The sequence below is a fragment of the Gymnogyps californianus genome, chromosome 4, assembly GCF_018139145.2.
Source record: "Gymnogyps californianus isolate 813 chromosome 4, ASM1813914v2, whole genome shotgun sequence".
Lineage (NCBI taxonomy): Eukaryota > Metazoa > Chordata > Aves > Accipitriformes > Cathartidae > Gymnogyps > Gymnogyps californianus.
Window position 1 is genome coordinate 33,991,590 of NC_059474.1, and position 27,603 is coordinate 34,019,192.

The 27,603-nt window shown below is 41.1% G+C and overlaps 1 protein-coding gene across 6 annotated transcripts in view; it reads right to left on the reverse strand.

The window, feature by feature from the left end:
- Window positions 1-1,223: 1,223 nt before the first annotated feature.
- Window positions 1,224-27,603, reverse strand: part of MTUS1 (microtubule associated scaffold protein 1) — a 126,978-nt gene continuing 100,598 nt past the window's right edge. For 5 of the 6 annotated variants that reach the window (XM_050896751.1, XM_050896750.1, XM_050896752.1 and 2 more), the window contains 8 exons: window positions 16,774-16,840; window positions 8,954-9,168; window positions 8,314-8,419; window positions 7,225-7,298; window positions 7,026-7,121; window positions 4,368-4,484; window positions 2,922-3,019; window positions 1,224-2,075 (listed from right to left, as the gene is read on the reverse strand). In XM_050896751.1, coding sequence (XP_050752708.1) covers window positions 1,859-2,075; window positions 2,922-3,019; window positions 4,368-4,484; window positions 7,026-7,121; window positions 7,225-7,298; window positions 8,314-8,419; window positions 8,954-9,168; window positions 16,774-16,840 — 990 coding nt within the window. In that variant the 3' untranslated portion in view covers window positions 1,224-1,858. Of the gene's footprint in view, window positions 2,076-2,921; window positions 3,020-4,367; window positions 4,485-7,025; window positions 7,122-7,224; window positions 7,299-8,313; window positions 8,420-8,953; window positions 9,169-16,773; window positions 16,841-17,683; window positions 17,738-27,603 lie in introns of those variants that run through there. The other variant, XM_050896756.1, reaches the window with a different exon arrangement.

The window sequence follows — 27,603 nt, forward strand, 5'->3', positions numbered from 1 at the left end:
ATTATGGAAAAATAAGTAAATTTAATGATGAAATAGTCAATCACAAGTTTAAGTATATTACAAGTTTACTTACTGTCTGAGCACTGTTAACAGTCTTGGTTGTTTGTATGTCTGTGTTCCTCACTACTAGCCAAGATTTTTCAAGTTTTGGGTAGTATGGTTTGAAGTGGTTCTTCAGTTGAGTTCCCTAAACACTTGCCATCCCCTTGATTCCTGTCCTCAAGCTACTGAAAAACACAGGGAAACTCAGCAGACGATAGATACAATTTACCATAACAGTTACCAATATAGGTAGCTAACAGCATTAGCTAAACAGTCCTGTAACAATGGTCCTGGAAGCGGTGCTGTAAAACCCAAGCTATTGTAAGCACGGATAGTGTTTTGTAATAACAATTTGAAGTTGAACCTGTGTTTAGTAGGTACAATGTAGACATCTTAAACAGGTCTGACCAAGGGTGTAGCAAGGCTACACGATTACCTTGTTGAAGCTGAAGCTCAGCATATGACATTTCCAGAAATGCTGACATCCTCAGCCTCCAGTTCCAGCAGCCAGGACAATTTTTTTTCCCCTACTCTACAGAATCTCTGGTACAGGATCTTTTGCCAAATGGACTGGCAAACCACTGATATCCTGCAGTCTAAGAGGGAAGGTTTGGCAGAATTAGCAAAATAAATACACAGCTACTGCCTTCCCCCTCTTCCTCAGGTGAATTTAGCCAACCCTGAAGAATGTTAATACAAATGCTAATGCTTAAAAAGGCAAAGTGTGGCACCAGATACATTGGAATTCACAAATTACTTAAGATTCTTCTTGAGAACTGAGTTAAGAATGCACCTGATGACAATTATTGCGTTTTTCTCTTTGGCTTTCAAATCTACATGTAGTTTATCCTCAGCAGACAGCCTCAGCAATGGACATGCTGTTTTGGGGAAATAAGTGATTCCTTTTCAGCAGGTAAGATGATAGTTGAGTTGCAGGTTTAGAAACCTAGACCGAATAACTTCTGACCTTGAGGGCTACTGTGGTTCTGACTATGACCCTGTTGACTTGAAAGCCAAAATCCACTGTATCCTGCAAAAAAAAGTCACCTCATAAATGGCAGAGTTGTGCATGGATATTAAACCAAGAATCCATGCAAAATATGGCTGCAATTCAGTTTGGTTTTAAAATTAATTCGAAGTTGCATACTCAGGTCAGCCAAGACACTAATGAGTCAGTTGACAAAGCTTTTCATGCCATTTTTTTACTGAACTGAAGCCAGAAAGATGAAGGAAACTAACCTATAGTACTAGTGGCAGTTTCTCCTCATTCCCAGGTGAGGGTACTCTCTGCTAAAAGCATGCATACTGACAGCATTATTAAGGAAGTACATGTCAATATATAGTCTTCAGCTTTTATCCTTTATTACGTACACAGCAAAGAAGGCAGCATTAGACACACACACAGTGTGTTACATCCATTCCATCCACAGCGCACGCACGCACACACGCATACACACGCCTTAAAAAAAAGTGTCTGTGATAAGGAACATATTATAAAGGTTGTGATCTTTATCTCTAAGCCCCTGAGCTTTTTCTTATAGTTAGGTGAAAAGGCAATGAACAAGTCTTTCCTTGCTCTGTAAGTGCTTTGTGCAACAATGTCCAGAGAGGTCATAAACCAGTCTTTTTGGGAGGAGCAACGTGAATGTCTTACTCCCATGTTCTCAGTCTCTTATCGCCATTTTTGCACCAAATAGTTTCCAGTTATGTTTAGTTGTCATACTCGGCTAATATAGCTCTTGCTCCTGCGATTAAAGTTGGGATCGGTTCTGCAGATCACAAATGAAATGCCATCCCCTCTTTCTCTCAAGAGATGTCATCTCGGTGATACTGTAGGACTAGAGAAGTTACCCGAATTTCGTGGGGACTGAAGAGGCACGGATGGAGAACTGGGAGACAGTTTTCTTGGGCTGCATAGGTCGCCGTTGTGCAACTTCCACAGAAGTTCTTCATTCTCCATTGACAGGCGCTTGTTTACTTTTGATTCTTTCTCTAGCGACTCCTGTAAAACAGCTTGCTCCGTAGAAAGTTGCCTGCAAACATAAGATTTACATCAGAACACATAACCCGAGTTGGAGGCTACGGTATTGAACTTGATTGTTAAAGAAAGGTTTGGAATTGCCTAAAAGCCCTGCTTGGCTTACAACTAAATTACTTCCTTAAAAGGAGCATTTAGCATGTTCTCATCCTTGCTGGATTTAAACTGGTAGCTTGCAGAAAGCAGGAGAAAGTCCCAGTAAGAAACATCCCTAAAGGCCAGAAAAAGCATCTGAGAAGTGAGACTTGTCCTACTTACAACAGATGCTTTTAAATGGCCATGCTGGAGCCTTTGGCTCTTGTTGCAGGCTCAGCTCTACATAGAAGCTGCATTTCTGTAGCTTCCTTCAAACTGGATGAGTTCGCCCATCCATTTAAGCCATAGTTGAAGTCAGGAGAACCTCAGACCCGTTTTATTCATGTTAAATATTGCTATTATTGCTAAATAAAACACACCGGTCTTGTCACTGATCTAAGTTGGGGACAAATCACTCAACTGAAGTGGTTAAAGTAAAACCGGGTTTAGCTCACAAGTCAGTAATACTTGAAGAGCCAATCTATCCAGAAGCAACTATTCTGAGTTGCTTTTTCTTCCCTGAAATATTGTTTTGGAGCACTGAAGAACATACTGAGCCTTTACCCCCTTACAGTCTCTTCCTGCTTGTTCTTATACACAGGGATGCACATTTGTAGAGATACAAGTGGGGAAGAAAGGGCTGTGCTCTTTTACAGAGTACTACAAAATCCCAGTCACTAATATTTACACAGAATTTTCTTTCTTGTCACAGGAACACCTTCCCCTGGTTCATAAGAACATCTAAAACTCCACAGATATTTTTCACCTTGAAAGCTCCATGTGTTTGTCCATCCGAGCTTTTAATTCTTCGTTTTCTTGCTGAACCTTCTTTAATTTATCCATTAAGATTGTGTTGTTCTCCAGCTTAGAAAAAAAAGTCACAGTTTAAAATAAAACCCATACATGCACTCATCAAGACACTGACTGAGCTATCACAGACATTCATAATCTGGAGCTTGCAGACCTTGTTATGGGAAGTGCAAAAACCTAGAGTAATGTGAGACCGACCTGCTATCATGGCTTAATGTTCTGTAATAGTCCAATAGATCCTACTTACCTTATCCTTGCATAACACTGGCATTTTGCCACTTGTGCTGATTAGATGCCAACAAAAGAGGACCGGATAAGGGATCTACTGGTTAACCAGCACGTTCTAGTAACTTCTGCCAGTGACAGGCAGCAGTTTTAGAAGCTGTTGCAGACAGAAGACTGTCTAGAAATAACATGCTAGTGTGACAAATTCAAGAGCGCCCCTGTGTAAACAGCTCTCCCTGTTGCTCTCCTGATTCCGCTTCGTTGCCGCAGGATGTTACCAAAAGTTAAGGAAAAACAGTGATTAAATGGTTGGATGGCCCAAGGGCTTCTATACTGTGGCCAATGTCTGTCAGAAAAGATGAAGGTTTACTAGGAATTTACTAGTAATTGTAGACCAGGGCAACATATGATGCTGTACAATACTGAACAACTGACATGAATGTATTCCTTTGTATCCAAACCTCTTTCTGTACTTCCTCATTAAAATCTTGCTTAAGCAAGTATTACAACAGTGTTCAAAGGCCCCACCCAGGATAAGGACCCTGTCCTGCCACAAATACGAACATGCTAAGTAATTACAAGTTCTGCCCCCAAAATTGCCTTTTCATGTGGAATTATGCACAGATCAGGAGCAAATCCACACAGCTAAACAAGTAGCTTAAAGATAATAGCTAAAATGATTGACCTAAGCTAATCAACTCTAGATGAAAACATTTATTCCATTTCATATTTGATTCCTTCTTGTTTAATTAGGATCATTTCCATCTTAGTGTTTTCCTGACAGCGCAATCTATCTTCCATAACACTCAAGCAAACATACCAGGTAAGGATTTTTACTTTGGGGGATAGGGGAGAAGAGAAGGAAGAGGAAAGGAAACGTGGAAGAGGCTCCCAGATAAACCTGTACTAACTTAGCAAGAGTTTATGCAAACCGGTAGTTGTCTTAAGAGGTTAAGAGGTCATTTAAAGCATCTGGTGATTCCTTCCCCCTCTTTACATTACAGCCCAATGCAGATATAATTGTACCTGTAGTGTGAGCATGTCCCATCATCATTTCATGTTTCCTTTTAAACAAAAAAACCTAATCCCTGCACGTAAGTCTGACCAGCCCGAGTTCATTATCGGAACGTAACTCAGAGACACGGTCTAAACCTGCCAGACCCCAAGGAAAACTCACCAGTTTTTCCATCTTCATTAACTTTATATCCTGCTGATGGAGTTTCTCATTCTTGATCTCCAGCACTGCTTTCAAACTTTCCAGCTCCTGTTCCAGATACATAATCTGCGGGTTTTTCTGAAAGGTTTCCACAAAGTTTGCTTAGTACCCTGAATTTCAGGAACAATTTAAGTGTTTCTCTGCTATTTAGAAAGAGCAAGAAAATAAATATGGTAACAACAGTTACTTGTTTTAAGTGCAATCAAGTCAAACCGTTTACAATAAAAAAAAAGATCTGGTACCACTTTCTCCTCTGATTTTGTTTGTCCTCCGTTTTAGGTGGACAGTTGCAGTTTTCCTTAGAAGCTGTTCAGAGAACACTTTATGCACAAATGTGAAAAACCCTTGTGAGTCAAAGGAAGGCACTAAAGCTGTCACAACAAAACTTGTTTTGCAGGAGTGCCCAAAGGCTCCCTTTAAGGCTAGGAGTTCCAAAATTTATTTCATATTACTCATAACCCATCCCAAGAGGTAATTAGAGTAAACATTTGAAGAGTTTTCAGATGCTGGAATAGTTCAAAAAGCACCAGCAATTTAAAGCTATGAACTTGACTGTAGCTGATTTTCCCTGTTTTGAGTCTGAAGGTAGCTGGCTCATAAGCAAAAATCGGAAATTTGCAGGTTTGCGTTCTTCGTAAAGCCTAGCAATGCAATTGCACATGAAAATCTTGCACTGCTGTACATCCGTGACTTATCCCCAATACAGCAAGTTCGGACTTTCTTTTTTTATTTTTCCCTTTGTTGTTGTTTTCCGGGAGGTGGAGGGGAGAGCAGGAGGGGCACAGGGCAGGGTCAGATCTGGTTTCCTCAAGGACCTCTTTTTCCAGAGTAAGGAACCATTCAAACACTGCAGAGTAAAACATATTCTCTACATTTCAAAGGCAAAGTCACAGGCAAAAATAAGGAGAACTAAAGCAAGTCTCAGTCCGTTTCCAGGTAGTCCGAGTGGAACACAAACAGAAATCAATCAATGATTAAGCGTGTTGTGTAACTAAGTTTATCTTTAAAAAAACAAACAAAACTTGTTTTAGCATATTTGGGTAAGAATACTGGTGTACTGCGTTGAGTAACAGCTTCACTGTCGCATCAGAAACCTAAGACTTGGAGGGCAATGCCTGCAGTTTTGTGGGGCGCAGTCCCACAAGGACAGAGCCAGTACATTTCACAGGTAACAAGGGCCTCATCACCTCCGCATTTCATTCTCCTGCCTGTTTTTAAGGACTGTGGCATTAGTGATTCTTGTTTAATTTCTACTTTCGAACAGAAGTCCGTGTGAGGGTAGGATGTGCTGTGCTGCCTCGGAGGAGGCGGCAGACAGTTTGAACTTCGTTCCTCCCTTTTGTGGCTTTACGTGGAATCTAGGAGCTAGTGAGAAAAGTGATCCTGAAAAGTTTAAATGCAGCTTACGGTATGTTAAAAATTTAATTTTTTTTTTCTTTCCCTCCTCTGCCCCAATGGTCTTAAAATGTCTCTTTAAAGTTAAATCTGAGCCAACACATTAGCTACTCGTAGTAGAACACAGAGCCAGATAAAAAGACTGGAAGGCCTGCGTAAGATTTTAGCAAAAAAGCTGGGAATATCAAGTGACACTATCTATCTAATACTGGAGTTGGAAATACACCTCTGTCTTCAACGGGCTAATGGGATGGAATCTGTGTTTAGTACAGAAGAATATACTGGGTCAAATCAGTATTTTTCCATAGAGAAGCCTCAAGCTTATGATGTGTCTTATGCTGTCAGGACGCAAAGTGCGTTTCCAGCTATGTAAAGGCACTTGAGTATTGCTCCTTTAAATTAAACAACATCTGAGCATGCCCATGGAATACATTTCAAACTCCCAAGTGCAGTGTACAACGTGTTCTCTTTGGTATCATCTCTGCCAACCACAGCAACATATTGTGGTTGCAGATTCTTCTTGGGGCAGCTCTGTCCTGCCAGTAGAATAAGCAGTAAGAGAAAAAAAAAAAATTAAATCCCAGTGAAAACTAGGGCGACTTCTACTAGAAGCATCCTAAGGGAGTTTTTAAGCGTGGAATTTCTCTTTGTGGGATAAGCAATGCTACTGGTATTCCAGTTATTTCCAGGTAACCAGAAAGATAAGCATGTTTGCGTCTAACCCTCCCAGTGCATGAAAAACCTCTCTCAGAGCACATTTCTAACCCAGGAGCATCACAGATAAAAGTTTATCTGAAGGATAAATCAGCAACAAGTATGAAACAACGTTTGAATAAATGCCTTTAAGACTCAAGTACAAGAAGGGAGTTTTGTAGTAGTGATGTAAGCCCACACGGATCATAGCGCCCTTAGAACATTTATCGACTGTCCAGAAGAAAGCTACGGTACAACTTTTGCGTACACGCAGTCCTCAATTTAACTTAGGCTATAACTTACACCACTGACTTAGATACTCAACAGCTTTATAGATTTATAATGGTAAGGTTAATACACAACATTGTAGTGCTTGAGAAAAACTTCTGGCAAGCGAGCCATTTACATAAAATGTTAATAAATATGGAAGCCCTATCAGGCTTGATTGCAAACCTTTCATATTCTGCAATCAAATAAACCCAGGCTTACAAGATCTGCTCATCTGCATTACTTTTGAAGATCAAGACTTACGACATTGGCTTTTTCTTTGGCTATTTGTTTTTGCTCTTCTAATTTCAACTTCTCACTCAGAGAGTCGTTTTCACATTTTAATTCATCGATTTTTTTCTGAAATGAAAGATACAGTATAGTTAGGCCAAGAATTCAGTGCACATCTCCAAACTGTCTTTTAAGTTTTAGACTGTTGCAATGACTCCAACCCTTAACAAACCTCTAGCAATTCCTGCTTCTCTTTAAAGGAATCTTCAAGCGACTTCCTTTCAGATTCATGGGCACTCTTGAGCTCTGCAACAAATTATTTTTGCAGATTTTTAATACTGCGTAAGACATGAAAATTCTTTCTGAAAAGCAGCAGCACAAAAAGCCAGCCAATACACATATGCACAGATGCAGAGGCAATGACAACATGGAAAGAACATTTATCATCAACTGATCCAAAGCATGTACAAAGTATCAGATTTATTGCTGCTTCAGATTTGTTGATTGTCCCCTCGCATATCCATTTCGTTAGTTGACAGCGTGTCAATTTTGAAAGCATTCATCTACATGCAACAAAATGGATGAACTGAGCACGAGCCACATCTGACAAAAGCTGAGTTTCTGAAGGGAAACACAGCAAAAACTCAAACTGTGTCTTCCGCAAGCTTCTAGAAAAACATTTCCTTTCCTACTTTGGAGATGCCATGCAGAGGAGTTTGCTCTTTGATTGCAGTGGAAGTGTCACCAGTTTTAATGACGCAAAAGTATCACTGGAAACTTGGCTATCAAGTGGAGTTGGAGGGAGGATGGAAATCATCATCACTTAAATCAATTAGATGCAATGCCATTTAAAACTAAGCACACTCACCACCCCCTCCCTGAAAAACAACCTTTGCCCCAGTATACTGTAAGCAGTGTGTAATATTTCTCAACATTCCCATGTCAGACTGGAAAGCACACAACCCTACTTATCCTCTATTTCAATTTTTAGGTGCTCCTTACAGAACTAGGGGGGTGGGAGCAATTACTCATTAACTTGAGATTTTGAGGGCAGACCGCAATTCAGACATCTTTTACTGAAAGAAAAAGTAACCTTCATTCTTAAACTGTTTTAAAAGTTCCAATCAACTACAATGATATCATGGTTATTTCTGTATGTAAAATGAGACTTGTTCAGCTCCAAAAGAAGGAATTCAGCCAACGGTTTTAAAGATGGCTGATCGCCAAGAACAATAAAGTGGACATACTGATGAAAAAGCTTGAATATTTTGTTTGTGACTAGCAGTACTATAGCATATGTAGTTGAATACAAAATACTTGCCTGAAAAAGAGGATTCATATTCCTTTTTCAGCTCCTCTACTTTTTCTGAGTGGCTGTTTTCAAGTTCCAGCTTGAAGTTTTCATGTGTGATATTTAAGTTGTCCACCTGCAATATGACAACATGATTTTTTCCCCCTTACATGTGTCAACTCTTGTTTAAGGTATTGTTCCAATGGCTCTATGCAGTACGTTGAGTACATTTTAAATGGTCTAGGTAGCACTTAACAGATGGTCACAGGAGAAGCTAAGCCACATACAACACTTAATAGATGAGAAGGATGCCTTACAGTTTACCACTACCAACATACCAGGATGATGTATGCATCTGTCGCACACGTGGAGTTGTTGCAAAGCAAGGTCACAGGCCAGGTCTGTTTCTATAAATCTTAAAACTCAAGCTGCCTCAAATATCCAGTAGAGCTGTAGAAGTCATTGCAGAACACAAGGAATCCCCACCACGTTTAAACACAAGCTAAGATCTGGACAGCTTAGTGTAGTAATATTTTTATAGTTGCAATGAAGTGGAGTTTCACATTAGATAAAATAACTGCATTATTAGCAAAAACGCAGGACTCTCTGAAGGCTCATTTGTAGCAGAAAGCAATTGCTAGAGAACATTTCTACTTCGAATGTTACAAACCTGCTCCTGGAGTTGCGCTTTGTACTTTTCAGCTTCTTCAATGCAGATACTTTGGAGTTTCTCGCATTCTGCAGTGTAAAACTGTTTAAGCCTCTCCTCCAGCTCAGCTAAATCATTGTGATGTTGCTGGTTTAACTTCTGCAAAAACCCTTCATAAGCAACTTGCAGTTCATTCCTGTCTCTCTCCAATTTCTCACAAGCTGCAGAAGTGGTTACTGAAGATGTCAAAAAAAGAAAAAAGTAATTGGATCAAGTTCAATGCTAATTTCACCGTCTTCATTACAAGTATTAAAGATAGTGAACACTCTGCACAGCAACACGGTTATACAAAGACAAATATAATCTATCCATGAAATGAGCGCCACCTCCAAGGACTCATGAAAAGATCTTTGCAAAAGTATTGAATTCAGTGTTTCTTATGCTGAGAATTAATTGAATCTAGTTAAGCCAGGAACCCATACAGAAAGCACAAGTGTGACAGTTTGTCATGACATAGAAGAATGAATGTCTCACAAGAGACACTGGAGTGCTGCAATAAAAAAATTAATTGGATTTGCTACTTCACCTAATTTGATCCCATTTCAGTAGCGTATTTGTCAGAGTACTTCACTTTTTGATATATAAACCACTTAGCTAAATTTGAAAGTCTTAATATCCTGAAGACCATCCATTCAACATGTTACACTCAGATATGCAGCAGAGAAGCAATTCCAGCCTGACATGGACTGCCTGATACAGAGCGATACAGAACTGCCAATCTGAAACGTACTGCTAATATGCATATGCCCAAGATATTTAAATATGCAAGATACAGAATAGTTTCGGGCAGAAAGTGCAGAGTATTAAGAAAACAGAAAGAAATGCTGTGTGTTAATATAAAAGTAAAGAGAATTACAAGTCAGCTAAGAAGACTGCCTAGGTTTGTCTCCCCATATTTACAGCTGATTAAAAGGCAAAACAGAAGTTAGTAACTTGTACTTTTGAGTTTGAAATTTAGCATTCCCAACTCCAGCCAGACAGGCCTGAATAGGAAGAGTCATTTTCCTACTGTTAATACGACTGGAGCGAGCGCCTTATGCAGTCCCAGCTGCACCCAAAGCCTGGAAGCAAGGTGAAACAGGACCTCTAACACAAGCCTGTGGTCACTGACCTTAAGCAAAACTGCTTCTATACAGACTCTAGTGCTTTGGTTTAAAATAAATTAGTCAGATGAGTGTCTACTTAAGAGAAAAATCAACTAAAATGTTAACTTGATCTTCAATCAAATACAAGAGAAGTCACACATACATACACTTTATAGCAGCTTGGCACACTGCCCAAACAGTGTAAATACAAACTCTATGTAAAAGCATGGGAAGATTCAAGGATTTTTGTACAGGCAGTACAGGAAATTCTCATCACAGCTGTGTTTCAGCCTTAAGATATATAAATTACAGTATCTTCAAGGACCGATTCCAAAGCAGTACTGGGCTCAGCTCTAGGGAAAGCAGCCTGCCCCAGCAGAGTGCCTCAAGTTACACATGTGTCAGATTCCTTCTTTGCTACAGCTCATTAAGAGCAAGTGAGTAACTCGATGAATGATACTTGCACTCTCTTTTAAGGAAACTGTAAAGAAGTCTCGGCCCTGCTACCATCACTTGGAACCTGCAGCTGAACTAGAAAGTGTAAGAGACTGAGCTGTACTGCATGGAAATCAATCTGCATGTGTGTCTACCTGAATTAGTTTTAACAGCAGGCTTAGCTCTGCGCTAGGTCTGTGTGAAAGATCTGCTGATCAGGACAGATTTAAGCCAGGCTGTTCATCCGATGACTGGCAACAATGCAACTAAAGGCTCAGCTGAAACGTACCACAACATTCTCTGCAACCCAAGCAGATTTCAGAGTTTTCTATTCTTTCTATACCACCACCAAGAAAGGTTCTTATTTCCCTATCTTTACTCCTTCCACAAACTTCTATTATAACTGCTCCCTTTGGAAAAAAAAAAATGGAAAAATTAGCATTCACACTTCTATCACGTCACACTGGCATAAAGTTATTGAATATATACGCTCTGCATTGTCACATTTTTGGGGAAGAGAAAACATCACAGGTAGGGGACATTATTTTATAATGCAAAGAACCAGGCAGCGAGCCAGACGGAGACGTTACACAGCCAACCACATGCAGAATGTATCTGACCATCTATAGCACAGTAAGAGGGGTATAGCTGAGAGGCAGGCAACTCCCATGCCTCATTTGAGATAACTGTAGCAAAATGCTTCAAATGATCCACTTCCTTTAAAACCAACAGAGGAAGAAGCAATCATCCAATTCTTTATTTCTAAGGCCAGAGCCATTCATTTGCCTCCATTCAGCTAAAAGAACGTGCTGCCTATCATTGTCTTATCTCTACATGTCAGCACACAGAACTTCAGATGATGCAAAACACTTCAGGAAAAAAGCAAACAGCAAACCACACCTCTGTCAAAGAAAATAGACACATCAGTTCTTGTTCAGCCAGTTTGCAATTCAGATTTATGAGAAGACTAATGTTAAAGGCAAACAAAAACTATTAAAACTTGCATTGGCAGTTGAATGTCGTGTTACCTTAAAGGTAACGTCTGGCCTCCACAAAGCTGGAGGCTGCAATGCTTCCTTGCAGATCGCAAGCCTGACTTGAATCCTTGCCATCCAAACCAGGAGCAGAACCACCACACCACCAGCGAGCTCCCAGTATCATGGTGGTGCAAGAAACTGCACGTGTGAAGTTTCAGCAAAAGCACCAGCTGAAGAATTGTCAATTTGAAATTATGGGAAGTCCTGTAAACCAAAGTTTGTCCCTATACTCGAGATTCAAGCGTCTGCAGCAAGTATTTTGCACAGCCCTGTCCATCTCCAGACTGAGTCATGTATTTTATGACTGTACACTACCTTGTTTTAAGAAAGGGACAAGCAATGAAAAAGGCAATTAATTCCTTAGCTGAAGGAGAGGACTACAAAAGTCGCCTTATTTTGTAGTATCCCCAAAAAATCTATTTCACATTTTCAGTAAAAGTAGCCAAGAGATAAGACATTAAATTGTGCAATATCTCCTCCTTACAAAATTTATTTTTTCTTATTCTAATTATAAAACCATTTATCATCCAATTCAGTCCTTATGGCTAAAATGCTTACATAAAAATATTTTTCGACTTACATTCCCCTAGAAGTCACCATAACCATAGCTCTAAGAAGATAAAACATAATGGATTTTTTTTTTGAATCCTAAATTAAATTGTTTTGAAACAAAAGTTATCTTCATAAAATTGTCTAAGTCACTCACTGATCTAGTTATGATTTATGAAAAGCCATTAGACTGTCTGACATTTTGAAACAGAGGTCACTAGGACAGTAAACTAGCAGCATTTTAATAGATATGGGGGATGCGAAAAGGGGATAATCACCAGAAAACATCAAGTATTTAGCATGGTGTTACGTCATGGTGCCTAACACTATTGCTCTAACTCTGTATTTCACATTGCAAGATCTATTGTATATGTTCTGTTGATCAGTAAGTCTACTGTAGACACAAAGGCTCATTTCCTTCTCCATATAATTTTTTAAAAAAATTGTTATCCAATAATTAATTCATTCTCAATATTGGAAATTCTTCTACCCAAATATGCTTTCAAGTTTATGACCAAGTTTCTCTTGGTGTTACTTCTATAACGAGACTAAAGGTACAGGACGTTAAGCCACATTTCATATTTTTGTTCTTAGGCAAGTTGAAATGAGGCAGGTAAATAAAAAAAGCATTCTTTAAGCTACATTTAAGTGGGTACAGTTGAATACATGTGAAGCATTCAGATACCTGCCAGGAAGTAAGTTCCTATCCTCTAATGCTGCAAACACTACAGTGTCGGCAGGCAGGCAAGCGTACAACTCATGGCAAGTTAGGCCCTGCCCCAAATAATTGATAGAAAAGTCTACCTACTATTAAGTATTTTTAAGGATCACCAAAACCTGAAAAACCAAATCATGTTCACTCCGTCCATCTGTAAAACACAATAGTCTTTTTCATCCCAACCTCCAAAACATTTTAAAGGTTGTCTATTAATTAAAAATAGCATGAAGGTATTTTGAGGAAAATATTGTTTATCAATTGCAATGCAGCAAATGGAGGAGGGAGAGAGAGGGGTAAGGCATTTGGCTGTACAGGATACATGCAAGCCTCTCCAACCCACTGAAAAAGGCTCACGAAAGGCAATTTTCAAAGGGCCAAGGCAGGCACGGGCTGAGTCAGCTTTGCACCTGCTGTTTTGTAGCAGGACTGAGCTGGATCACGTCCAGCACGGTTACAAAGAGGCTCCGAAACAATTCGGAGCACGATTAATTTAGAGGAGTAGTTTCGTACCTCTGAAGAAATATGCAGCTCTTGCAATTTCTACTTACGTAATTAAACAGGTAACTAGAAATAATTTACACGCTAGCTTGCATCTTAATAAGAAGGGAAACAGGTGACAAACAGGACATCCGTACCTGCTCCAGGCTCCCAGAACCAAGGCGTTTACATTCAAACCACAAAGTTTAGTCTTTGTGGCTGGAGATTTTAAGGAAACCCAAGTTCAGAATCCAACTGTTAACAAATTTTAACTCCTTTGGCAAAGGCCATCCCCAAACACATTGTTGCTGCTAATCCTCCCACGCATTTCCAGCTACTGAGAGCAGAAAGCTGTGTCCAGTAACCATCCACTCCACGCTCTGCACAGCCACGCGGTCACTGCCAAAGGCGGGTTCTGGGATCGTAATGCATATTTAAATCATTAAACAAAAAAGGTATTTTGGTAGAAAGGGTCATACAGAATAACCCAGCAAAACGGACAATTTGACAGCAAGCCAATTTGGTTTGCAAGGTAAATCAAAGAGCTTGGGAGCGCGCACAATTAAACTTTAAAGCAAGAAACTGACAGTCCAAACTGTGCAGGGTGCAAGCGGCAGGAGACTTCACGTTCCTCTCAAACTGGGCAACATGTAGGGCACAGACTACACCAAGCTGGGCACACTTGGTTCCTCTTCCTAGAGTGCCTGTTGCCAAACTGCAAACCAACAGGCATTAAAGACACATCAGCTGGGACTCCACGAAACACGTACACATGTCCACATGGCCAAAATGAGATTCAAACTGCACTTAACTGGCTGAGCCAATCTGTGCCTAGATCACACTGTGAATCAAAATTCACAGTACTTATGTCTAAATAGCCTATGGAAACCTTAAGTTCAGCTATATCCATTTAACAGTGGCAGTAGAAAGCTGATTAGCAGGTGTGTATTTAAATAGATTATTTTCAGCTAAAGCTACTGTTACAAGAATGCTTTTCTTACACCTTGTCAACAAGTGAGGTCTGGCTGGCTTATTTATTTTTCTTCATTTTTATTTTTGAAACAAATCTTTTTAAAGCCAGATGGAATTGAAGACCTGTGTAGTTTTTCATTTCTGTGATTAAATCCACTCCCTTTATGGGCTGCAGAGAGAAGTACAGACAGGCGAGACGTGTGACGTGGTTGAGACAAAGGAGCCGCATGAAGATAAATGCTTCACTGAAACCACGGTCTGGAAACCTTACAAAGGGAAGTGAGCCCGAGGCTGCCATTCAGATGCTCCTGCAGAGCTGACCCAGTCAGATCAGCTTCGTGAGGGGAACGGCTGACGACCTCGTCCAGCAGCATGCCAGCCAGAATCCCCGGCTGACAGCTCTGTGCACTCAGGCATCACAGATCCATCAAGCTCAGCTGCATTTGAAGTTTTCCCTAGTTATCAACCTACTGAATGGCACATTCTTGCAATGGGAGTCCCACATACGAGCTTAGCAGGCTGTTAATCAAAGCAGAAAGGTAACAAGTTTATGGGAAGCTCATTTAAGAGTGAGGGATCCTTAGAAAGAACTAAGCTTTCAAAAAAAAAAAAAAAAACCAAAACACCACACCAAAACCAAAAGTGGTAATGGGAAAAAGTGCTGGCTAGCTTTTGGTCTGCCCATCTAAGCTGAATTTTCCCTTCCTGATAAGTGACAAACATAGTACCTAGGTTGATAAAGGAAAAATAATATTGAAGATGCAAGCACATGGAAGAATAGAGACTTTCTTGCTCTGACAGCAATCCTTCTGAAGTCATTTTCATGATAAGGTAAGCAAATGGGTTTGCCCAGCAAGTCACACATATGTTTTGTTGTTGTCACTTTAGGGTGACAGAAGCACTGGCTGCAGCTGATGGGGGACACAACCCTCCACCCTGTTGCTCCTTCCCCTTTCTCTGCTCTGGCACCGGTGCTCCTTCAGCCACATTCTGAGCCAGGCCAGGCAGCTTTGGCAAAACAGCACTTCAAGCCACTAGTTTTCAGCTGGCTTAGGTCCCCAGGCAGCTGAATGCATGGCTCAGCACATGGCTGCCCCAGCAGCAGTGCTGGCACGAGGCAGGACAGAGGGATGCAAAGGCAGAGGAAGGCTAGGCTCTTTCAAAGCCAGTCCCTACTGAGACCTGCCTGAAACAACTGCAAAACTGCAATCCAGGTGCTTCATCAGTAGGAAGGTTAAAAGCTGCAGCCTGACAGATGCCAGACTCCACCAAGCTCTAGAAAAGCCTCAGCTTTTTAGTACTAAGCTTCCAAGAAAGAAAATGCTACACATTTCTGCAGCATCTTTAGTACTCTCATCTATCTGTTTAGGCTGCAAGGCTTTCTCTGCTTGTGATACTCCCCATTCACACTTCTGCAATTTTATGCAGCATCAAATAAAGCTCCTAGAAAGCTGCATTTTAACATAACCCTCTAAATTGGATGACAGTCATAGTGACAAGTAGAGAAGCTGTGCTCTGTTGCTTCAGCTAGGGGGATGGGGAGACCCCTCCCTCCCCACCACACTTCCAACTCTGAGCAGTGGCCAGGGAATGCCCGCCTTATTAACCAGCGCTAAAAAAATAAATCTGAACATTAAATGCACCCCTTGCATGTAACAAGACCTGCATTCACACTCAGGTTTGGCTGAGACAATACTCAACTTTGAAAGCACGTGAAAGTAAACATTTCCAACTTTTCAATAATAAGTGACATATCTGAAACTGCTCCACACTTACTACTTCTGCTTTCAAAGCTTTTTTTTTTCTTTAAAGGGGCTTCATCTTAACAGAAGTGTGCTTTTATAAAATGCTAGCTTCACTTTCAAGTGCTATCATTTCCAAGCCAATGACTTTTTGCACTCCACAAGATGATTCTGCTTTGAGTTCAAATAAGTTATATGAAGTTACCATTAAATGCAGCTAAATCAAGCTTCAAAGTTGGCAAAACCAGCCCCTGCACATTATAGCTCAAGTTCATATTATAGCTGTCCACTAGGGTGAGTTCAAAGATCTAATCTCATTAGCCTGAGAGCATTTTCTTCTGTTAATTTTACACTCATTCACCTACAAGCCACTAAGGCAAAATGCAGATTTTGCGCAGTACGTTTTACAGGTTTATGGATTTTTGCCAGCAAATCTCTAGAAGACAGTGTACAAATAAGTTAGGGATCAAACAGAAGTATATATACTGTCAGCCATCCTCCCATTTTTAAGGAAGTGAGTGCTTTGGTCATCAGACACATGTTTTGCGAGGAGGCCCCGCTAGGCGCAGTCAGATCAGTGCCAGGAATTCGGTGAACCTGAGGTCACGCTGTCAGGGCTCCAGAGAAATGCAGCGATTAAAGCATCTGAGCAGAATTCAGTCAGGGAATTAAATGACTGCCATTACAATACCAGGGCATCTGTCTTTCTGCAGATCTGTTTTGCTGCATTTCTGTTCTCATGAAGAATACAAAAATAAATTCTTACCTAGTTCTCCTCGAAGGTTAACTAGTTCTTGAGATAACTCTTTACGCTGTTTCAGTGCTTCCTCCCTCTGCAGAGGAAAAAAGAAAAACCAAACAAACCCAAACATTTGGTTACTAGTGATCTGAGCAGGGCACCTTCCAATAATTAACTTACATGCGTTCTGCAGGAAAACAAGAGGCAGGAACAAGAAGCCAAGATATGAATCATTTAGGATAACAGTTCTGCTGTTACAAAATACACAGATGTTCTTCTGTTGTTAAGGAAATTATACTTTAAAACAAAGAATAGCTTTTTCCAGGATAACACTGCAATTAAAACCTTACTTTGCAGCAATTAATTATGTATTTTATGATGGGTGTAGCAATATAAGCCTCCAGAACAAATCAACTGATAGCTGTCAAGGGCACAAAAGTATGGTATATATGCGAAAGAGGCATGCATTAAATATTTATCTTAAGCTTACTCAAACACAAAACCAAAAACTTTGCTAAATGCTCAGTCTTCCACGAAGGAAAGGCACAGCCCTGTTCAAAGTTGAATACAACCCACCCCACTGCTTGCAGTTCTTAATTTTAAGACAGATGATGTTTCTTATACTGAGGGAATCATAACAAATCTGTGCTCAAAACAAGCAGAAGCACCCATCTCTCTGCTTTGCCTAGGAGCTGCACCTCAGCCAGGGGAAGGCAGCTGGCCAGGCCCCGCTGCCCCCAGACCCGCACCCCAGGGAGAAGCACAGGCATGACCACAGCAGAGCTGCTCGGCGACCGGCACCTCACACCCATGGCCACGGCGCGGAGGTGACAAGGTCCAGGCTTCCCACTGCCAGGGCGCTTTCACCTTGTTCACGGCCAAGCTCCAGTCCAGCTCCCTGCCGTCGGAAAAGCGCTGCGAAACAAATACTAATTACCCTTGCTGCAGCACACTGAGAATATAGGCACAGTTTGCTGCTAGAGCAGCCCATCTTCCAGCTCCGGCAGCCCCCCGCTCGGCCCCCCGGCACTCATAGGCGACGTGCAGGTGGCGGCACCACCAGCCGGGCTGGTCCGGCCACGGCCGAGCGGCAACGCTGGACCTTGCCTCCGCAGGTTATCCTACTTCCTCGCCGATCGCTCCCGACAGCGGCAGATACTGCAGCTTCTGCAATTGGCACAAGCAGCCAGCGATTACTTAAAGCCACAGCCCTTCTTTTATGAAAGGCGAGCCCTAGACATTAGGCCGATCGATCTCCGCTTGCTCAAACGGCGGCCAGGATCGCGAAGGGAACGCTGCCCTTCTCTGCGGATAATGGAGCTTATTTTCAGTCATTTCGAGCTTGCTATACTCTGCTTTCACACTTAATTTGTTGATGCAGAAATAAGCCACGGGAGGCCTGAGCTGAATGGGAGAGCCACAGATACAGCAGCTTTGCTGCTGTCAATGCCCAGGCTTATGTTCATAGCCCCGGCGCACGCAAAAAGCTTGAAACTCACTTTGCATGTTTTTCCTTCGGCTAGGATGCATTAGAGAAAAGATAGTAATAATGCACTGGCCCAAAAATCACTTAGACTTTTTCCATTAGCTACTACACAACTGACCGCAGTAGACGAGTTCACACACTGGCAGGGCCACACCTGGTTTTCCTCAGGGAAAACCTCAGCTTTACAGCAGGTTCCCTGTTCGCCCCTGGTCACTCTCGCCACAGCCTGACCCCAGGCTAACGTCGGCACTCGCTCACCAGGTCGCCTGGTTAAGAGCACTCTGTCCTGGAGGTGGAGATACCCACTCCATGCCTGCAGAACAAATAAAGCAGTAAAATACACCGTTCTTAAGAAAAAATAGAGGGAATGAGCACCCAGAAACCAGTCATGTATTAAGGTCTGACACAAGACTAATCAAAATGAGTTATTATTATGCTATGCACTCTCATCTGCTGCAAGTTATAGGAAATTATTCTGCAGCTAAAAAGGCTGGTTAGAAGAAAGGGCCAGCCCTTTACTAGAAATATTTGTATTTTCGACCTTGTATGGGAAACATTCCCGTTTAATCACTACAGTTTAAGCAGTCTTAACAGTTATTTGGACACTGACACACTGGTAGGGGTATTAAGCAGCTGTGTTGCAGTTTTACATTAAACACTTAGAAGCTTTTTACAGTGACAGTGGGCTAAGATTGAAAACCACGCCTCGCCCTCCACGGTAAATTCTCAGGAGAGCAGAGAGCTCAGTTATTGAAAGGACTCGCCCTGCTCTTCCCCATTTCCCTCCTGAGGAAGGAGAGATGAGTCATCTTGCTCCTGTTCAACACCAGTTCCCGCTACGGACACAGCATCCGATGATGAAAACGTGAATGCTGCAGCAAGGCATTTGAGCTGCACCCTAGCACACTGGGACACAACCATGCAGTGGATACGCAAGCAAGTTAACTACTGAAGCACTTTTATTTTCATGCTGCAGGCTCCTAATGGGATTTTCCAAAGCATTTACAGTAACCTTGTCCATTACTAAATTAGTGTACAAACATATTTAGGAGATCTAATTTGTTTTTAATGCCCCCCCCCCCCGGTTTGCATATTCATTCTTTATTCTAATTCTCAAAAAATCATCCCTGAACCTGATTTCTTCCAGCCCACTGTATCAGTAAAACATCTCAAATTTTCCCCCCTCAGCCTAGTGGCTGGACCACACAGCAGACCCTTGGGAAACACTAACATTTTTGCTTAGTGTTTCCAAAAGGCCTACTTCATGGTCCACACATTTTGTATTTGTTTTTAATTAAAGCAATTTGATGAGAAAGGGGCATATGAGATCAGAATATACTAAGGACTGACAGAGGCTGAGACTAAAAACCCAAAATAAAATAGAATAACGCTGCCTTACTAATTTTTTTTTTTTTTTTTAAATGTTTCTTGCTTTCTGCTGCTCTTAAGCCCTCTTGCTTTTTACTGGTGCTGTTCAACCCTGCGCCTCAGCCTCCAGCTTGTCCATTCACAGTTTTGCAAATCAAGAAAACCAGACACAGACTTGTATAATCACTGCCCATTAAAGAATATATTGGGAAAAAGCTAGCCATAGAGACTGCCAGCCTAAAATAAGAAGAATAAGTTGGTCATATGGTTAAGCAGCCACATGAAGTAGTCAGACTGACTAGCAGCTAATTTAGCACACTTAGATAAGTTCTGAGAGAACTGAAGCTCCAGCTATGGGAGTCTCCCCAAGAAAACACGAAAATTTCCAAGACCTGAAATCTAAGTGCAGTGAAATACCCAAGATCACCTGAATAGTCCAGTAAGGGCCATCTTCAGTGTTTAATTTAAAGACAGGCATGCACACGCTTTGGGCTGGAATATCGAGCAACCTTCTAGTTTATGCTTTACAAGATTCTAGTTGAAAAATCAATACCAGAAATTGAAAAAGCAGAACCAAGTGGGAGCATACAGGATCGAGCAACTTTGGCATTGTTCATTTATCCAGATAAATCTGGCAATAGGGATCATCCTCGCTTAGTTGTCAGAGACTCAGGGAGGATCTTCATACCAATTTAAAGGTGTTTCTGGCAAATTTATGAGTTTATGCCAAGATCATGTACAATGACTGGGTACCTATTTTTCTTATTTCAAAAGGATCTATTGTAGGTGCACAAGAAACCCAGTCGAGCTTTAGCCAAAACATTCCCCCTACCATAAACATGGAAGCTGTAGGAAGGAACGAGCACAGAGTTTGGGGATGAAGCTTTGCCACATGCAATATCAGGGAGGTGCACCTCTGCTATTGGACACTACAAAAAAAACTTCTCAGCATAAAGGAGGAGACTTGGACATTTCTTGTTATGTGAAAAATTAGGCAGTTAAAAATCCTTCACGTTTTGAAAATTTGACAAGCGAGTTCAGGAGGATGTGTGCCCCATAGCAAGGACACTTGGGAAGGTGAGGTATGCCCTACTACCACTGGATGGCAAAAGACGAGGTCCAAGGTAGGGGGTTGGAGAACATAACAGTGTCAAGACGGCAAAAATGACCAAGTCAGGAATGGAATAAATTACGAAATTTCTCATTCATGTTTGTGTTACTGGCAGTTACGCAGCCCAGTTACAGGCTTAAGAGTATTTTTCCTGGCAACCAGCTATTTTTGCTACAGCTTGAGATTCAAACAGACCAGCCTAGGGTCATTTTAGATACAAACGAGGGTGAAGATGCATCAACATCTGAACAGTTTTCATCGCTCTGCTTCAAAAGCAGGAAGCTCTACAAAAAGTCCACATCCCAGAATGAACAAAAAAGGTATTTATACCAAGCACGCAAGCAGCCAACCTTCTGGCTACGTACCTATACCAAATCTTCATGAGAAAGACACAAGATACGTCCAAGAGCTCAGGTTATGAGCAGTTCTCAAGCTGGAATGGGTGGGTATTCCTCAAGCCTCCCACAGCTCCTTTGCAGACCCCATATCCAGGAGCATGCAGTTTTATGGCAAACTGGCAACTCTTATTTCCTTGAGAGGACGTGCAACTAGCCGGCCTAACCATTTCAGGTTTCCCAGCACAGTCCTGCTGCTGGCCAGGTGAGGTGGTCCTGGTGTGGGAGCCTCATGCTCTGCCTGCAAGTCAAGGCTCTGAGAGCCACAGATAGGCTGTGCCTGGCCAAAAAGCCCTAGTCACCTTCTGCAAGTTTTTCCTCCGTGTTAAAAAGCTACAAGTCCTTCAACAGCTACTTGATGTAAAAGAGCAAATCATGGCAGAAACTGGGTTTCGAGTATGCATGTCCAAATAAGCCAACACCTCTCATCTGGTAGTAATTATCCACACACCACAGTTCACATTTTAAACAACCACACTCCTGGAAACAAAATGTGTACTCTTTTGGAGTTGCACTAAAGAAAGAAGAATTCACAAGAACCAACACTGAGAAGTTTGTACTTATGTACCAAAATATGGGGGGTTTGTTTGTTTTTTTAATTTCAAGCAGCTATTTCACACCAATATCTGTGATAAGCTACCTATCATAGTTGCCTAGTCTACCCCATGCAACGTATCGCCTCCTCCAGGAGCTTTGTGGCATTTCAAACTTCTTAGCAAGCTTCTGTCATTTAACAAAACCCTCTCACTCAGTTTTTCATCCTCAGATTAACGTTTCCAGATCTTCCTCAAAATTGTAATCATGTGAAGCCTTGTATCTTCTACACACTAACAGGTTCAGAACAAGCATCACGCATTGCTGCAACTGGAAAATGCAAAGCACTAGTACATTGCAAAGGAACAGACACAACTCACTTCGAGGTCCTCAAATATCTTGGGGAATCGGGTCATGTCATGGGACTTTTCCCACGACACAATCATATCATGCCCATACTGGAACTTTCCCCTCCTAAGGCTGGGATGTGACGTGGTCCCTGCCCAGAGAAAGTGGAGAAAGGCCCAGATGATGCCGGTACCAAGCACTCCGCAGCATGCAGGCAGGCAGCTCTGAGTCACGCGCAGAGGGCAGCAACTGTACCTGTCACAGGCAGAACTGGCAGGTGGAAATGGCTCTGAACTGGAAGGCTGTAGATTAGTCTTCTAGTTTTGTCAGCAATACGCATCGTAAACAAGTCATTTCAAGAGTCAAGAGTTACGGAAGGAGAACATTAAGCATCAAATATAAAAACATTACAATGCTTTTTTTAAAAAGCATTTTATTAGACCAGACTAAATAAAATTTGTTTAGAGTGCATAAAACAGAAAGGAAGCACTTAAATGTGTTTTATCGTCACACACAGGGTCAAATTAATTTTATTCTGGGAAAGGAAAGCCTGATTTTTGAAAACCATTTGCTCAAACCACAAGCACTTACTCCTAAAAAATCAAACTTAGAGAGAAATACTGAGCATCTTAAAAAAAAAATAATAAATTATGGTTATTTGCAAGCAGTTCTGTAATATGAGTGCTTAGACCTTACAGGAGATGGACTTACTATCATTTAACTATTTAATACTGGTGCAGTCTCAGTTGCCAACAGTTCTTAATACAGGACGAATCTTTCTCATCTGAGCAGATATTCCTCTTATGGACAAAGCATTAGAAACTGGAGTCTACTCCATCCTTGTGCTGCACCAGTCATGAAAAGATGAGCATCATCATTGGCCGTACTGTAGAAATTGAGTCACATCTTTGCATAAACTCCAGTCACTCATGTGTCATCAGCTATAGCCTGGAGGTAATTATGAAGGGGTAACAAAAGGGCCATTCATATCTGCTTTGCAGTATGACATTTGCTTTGATTATTTTGGTCCTTATACTACAGTATTTCTACCAATTCCTGTTCCTTCTTTGCTGGCAAAACCCAAACCTCTAAATAAATCTTCTAATTAGAAGTCAACAATTTTAGAAGCGATTTTTTTTTTTTTTTTAAACTCACCTGCCCCCCACTCTGCTTAAAAAAACCCAAACCCTTAAAGTGTCATTTCTTTCGCATCACTCAGAGGTAAAAGCAAGCTAAAGAAATGAGCCAAGAAAGTGGCATGGCAAACAGGCTTTACTCCCCCGGCTCCATGTGCATTTCTGAATGGAGGAGTAGGCTATTACTGCAGTAAAATAAAAATGCCATTAACCATCTCAAAAAAAAAAATCTACAGTGAAACAACTATTTCCAAATTACTATTGGCATTTGTTAGTCTATGTGTTGCCTTCTTACCAAATGAAATAAGCAATCAATTTTCACCTTGACTTACTACTTCAAACAGAATTCAAATTAAGCCTCAGACTACAACACTTAGGAGGTTAGCTGATAGAGATTCACTGTAATTTCTAATATTTTACTTCATTTGCTAGGTACATTCACGGAGAATCAGATGTTTATTCCCTCATGTTTAGTGTGAAACACTAAAGCAGAGAACCAGACAAACAGGATTCCTATGAGTCACTTAATATTTAACAAGGATCTTACACTTGCGGGCTCTTTATGGCTTTACAAGCTTCACATGGGATCTTACACTCATATAGAATCTTTGTTTTCCCATTTTGAAAGAGTGATGTCCGCCTTCATGCAATAACTTTACAAAGTTAGGTCCAGGTGTAGTAATATGGGCTATTTAACTTTACTTCTCTATTACAGCCTGTTTTCTACTTTACAGGATTTCTGAACTCTAATATTAGTTTTCACTTGCCACATAGAATGACTCCTTTCTTCTCCGTAAAAATTCTGATCTCATAAAAAAGTAAGTTTACTCTGTCTGAGCAATTACTTACTGCTCAATATTTAAAGTTTTTTGTCTCAGTTAATCTCATCTGAGAAAGTCTCCATCAGATAATATGCAGCTTTAACGAGTTGTACTGTCACAACTTAGGTTCTCACATCTATAAAATTATAATTACCTTTATAAAGTTCTTTGAAATATTAGGATACGTGATCCTGTGCTTGAGCACAATATTACAGTATTTGTTTTACATCATTCTGTTGTTAAGGCTGTTCAGAATTTCATCTGAAAAGGCAGTACAAAACAAGAGGGAAACAAGATACAAAGATGTTTTCTTCATTCTTCCACTAACCCCTCCCTCTCTATGTATCAGACACATCTAACTTGCTACTGCCATTAATTCTGCATCTTCTGGAAAAAAGTAAATTAGGAGAAACAACAAGCTGTAGGCCAGGGCTCCAAATTGTCTCCAGCTGTAACCCATTCTGCATACCCAGATGTATGCAATAAATTGCTTAACTGAGATGTCTTCTAAAAAGCTATTTCCACCAGAGCCTAGTTTTACAGTAATTAATGAATTCAAATCTTTTTCTGGATGTTAGAGCTCAAACCTTTAACCTGTTGCCAAAAATATTCTTGTCCATCAGCAGCCATGTGCTACAGGAACCTTGAGAATAATTTGAAACTTCCTTGCTTTCCAACAGCTACCTGTCAGATGCAAGCTGCCAGAGCCTAGGTTTGCTTTACAGGGGGAAGCTACTGTGTTATTTCTCAAATACTCTCCTTCACTGAACCGAAAATATTTTAATTCCTCAAATTCAAGATATTATCTTTTGACTTCTGTTCTAAGTGACTTTTTTTTTTAAAAATCTGAAGAAACACAAAAATTATCTAAATTAAATATCCTTATTCTATCCTGCAAAAAAAGTTATGTCCATACTTTGGGAAGCCAGATTTAAAGAGCAGAAGTACACTTTGGATGAAAATCCTAACGAGAACCAGTCAAGTTTGATGTTAGGTTCTACAAAATCAAAACTATAAATTTAACTCAAAGACAGCTGCTCTAAGCAATAGGCCTGCCAACATATTTTGGATTTATAGGCCAAAAATATGACTGTTCCAAAATTCTTCCTTTTACTATAAATGGTTTTGGGTTTAGTGATGCAGTGTCTACTTCTGCTCCTTAAGCTGGATATGCATTTCTCATTTGATAAATATAAACATTTTCTGCTGAACTTCCACAAAGGCCAGGACAAATTTTTCTGATACATGTGTCTATGTATTCCAAGATGGAAAAAGGACTCTTTAAAGTGCTACGAAGTTCCCAAAAAAACCTAGTGTCTTGACTCTTACAGTCATCCACATCAGGAAATGCCAGTTATAGTAGCTCATATACTAATGGTTAATTTCTAGTTCTACCTAGAAATACTGAAGCCTGTTTCAGCCACACAATTTCTAGCACATTACTTACGTTGCTTCCTGTGTCACATCCACAATTAGTGGTATCCACATATTATTGCCAAGGCTCTAGAGCCTCTCAAATGGCATTTCCCTCTATGAAGGAAACTGCTTGAAGATCTCACCACAGTCATTCCCGAGTAAAGTTTGAACTGTAAATACCAGTCTTCCCATAACCATACCAGGAGAAACACAACAGTGAAATTTAGTTTCTGTTCATCTCTGTAGCACAGACACAAATTTGTAGCTCATTTCTACAGCAGAATCTGCTGAGAGCTCTTGAAACACTTAGATTCATTTATTAAATTAGAAGAATAGAAGAGAGTGTTTATAATAATTAAACATTTTACCATCTAAAGTTTTTTTTAACAGCCTGAGTAGTTTTGAATGTGGCAATTTATGCACTAAAATGAGAGGATGAAAAGGTAGTATTTGTCAATTCACACTTTGAACAGTCACAAAGCCGTTCAAGCCGCTCTAACATTACATTACCTTTCCACTCAAAAGCTAAACCTCCCTTAAACAGCTTTAGAAGTTACCAAAACCAGATTTAAAACCAAGCTAGTACTGTGCTGCTAAAACAAACACCTTCCACCCCCAAATATGTAGGAGTTTATATATGGCAGTGAGTTAGAGGTTCAAACTCCCCAGCTGCAGTGATCATGCAACCTCGCAGGGGCCAGCCCTGAGGCAGGGGAAGGGGCTGAGCACCCCCCAGGAGGCAAGTAGTAGAGGCTCACGCAGGGGTTGCCACAGCCTCAGTCTCATCAGCTGGTGATGTACCTTTGCGAAAACATCACGAAAACAATCAGAGTTTGGGATTTTCCTTCCCAAGGGAGCATCTGGCTCCTACCCACAGCTGCGGACCTCTTGGGCACACGTCCGCACCCCACCCCAGCGCTGGGGGTTCTTCACTCCCACTCCTTCCTGCAGTGAACCACTGCACAGGGATGTACCCATAACACTTTGGGTATGGACAGACCTATAAAACTAGAACCATAATAATTTTTTTTTCTTCCTGACTGTGCGCCTGAACTGGATCCTCAAGGCCAGGTGAGCACCAGCCTGTGCAGACAAAGGCAAGGGAAGAGCGGGCAGGGCTGCAGGATGGGCAGCCATGGCCTGACTTACCACAGATGAGCTAAACCACGTATTTAAAGCCTCTGTGAATGCATCTGTTACTGAAGGGACAAGAAATAAATTCAAAATTAATATGCAAAATGAATACCAGGGGAAGTTAAAAGATCAACTCAAATGCAGTGGTGCAAATTTCAGAGCTTAATGCAGTTAAAGGTTAACGGAAGACAGCTTTCCTTGGCACTTCATACACTTACTGTAAATGGCTGATTTCACCATTTCCTCTGTACTGCCACTTTTCCTTTCTCGTTTGAACTTAAAAAACAGGAAAATAGTTATGAAGTCACAGGAATTACACCAGGGGATCAGGGGGAGCGCAGCAGTCTAGAAAGACTAAGCTTGCTTTTGTGATTAGCCTGCAGTTTGACACGCATTTCTAACACCACTAGCACACATACAGCTGTCTAACAACAGAAAAATTCGGTACAGCGTGGTATTCTTGCAAGTCACACCATTCATTGCCATCAAGTACTCTGGATGCCAAGAGGGTTTCCATCTGGTATTAATCCAGTGCAACAGTAGCTCCTGCAAGGTACAAATTGGGTTTTTAGCATTTTTAAATTCAGAAGAGTCTTGGTAAAGGTAGTTAAGCATAGAAATTCCCTGGACAAACCCTGACAGCTCCAGTGTGAAGGTATTATCGGAGCCAGCTGTTAATAGACAGGTCCAGGATAACGCTTGCAACAAACAGGTTTGAGCTCAGGCAAAGTTTTGTGACAGATTCCTGCTGGGCTAGAAACAGCACAGCAGCATTGCTTAAATCTCATTTAACCCTTCAACAGCAGCCTCTCAATTTCAGTCCAGATGGGCTGGCTGCATTTTTGACAGAAGTCACTGCCAGCAAGTCCTGATTTTGTTCGCAGCTATCGCATTTCAAATGAGCTCATAAGAAGCAACTTTAAACTTTTGTGCAGAAACGCATTGGGACCTCTTGGAAGAAAAAGGAAAGCAAATCCAAACAAACCCAACAGCTCAATCATCTCCCAGTAACTTCAGCTTTGCAGGGCAAGTGGGAGATGCTGCGGCAGGTTTTGCCAAGAGGCTCAGGCTAGGCTGTGCAGACTCAAAGTGACCTAACAGCTCACTC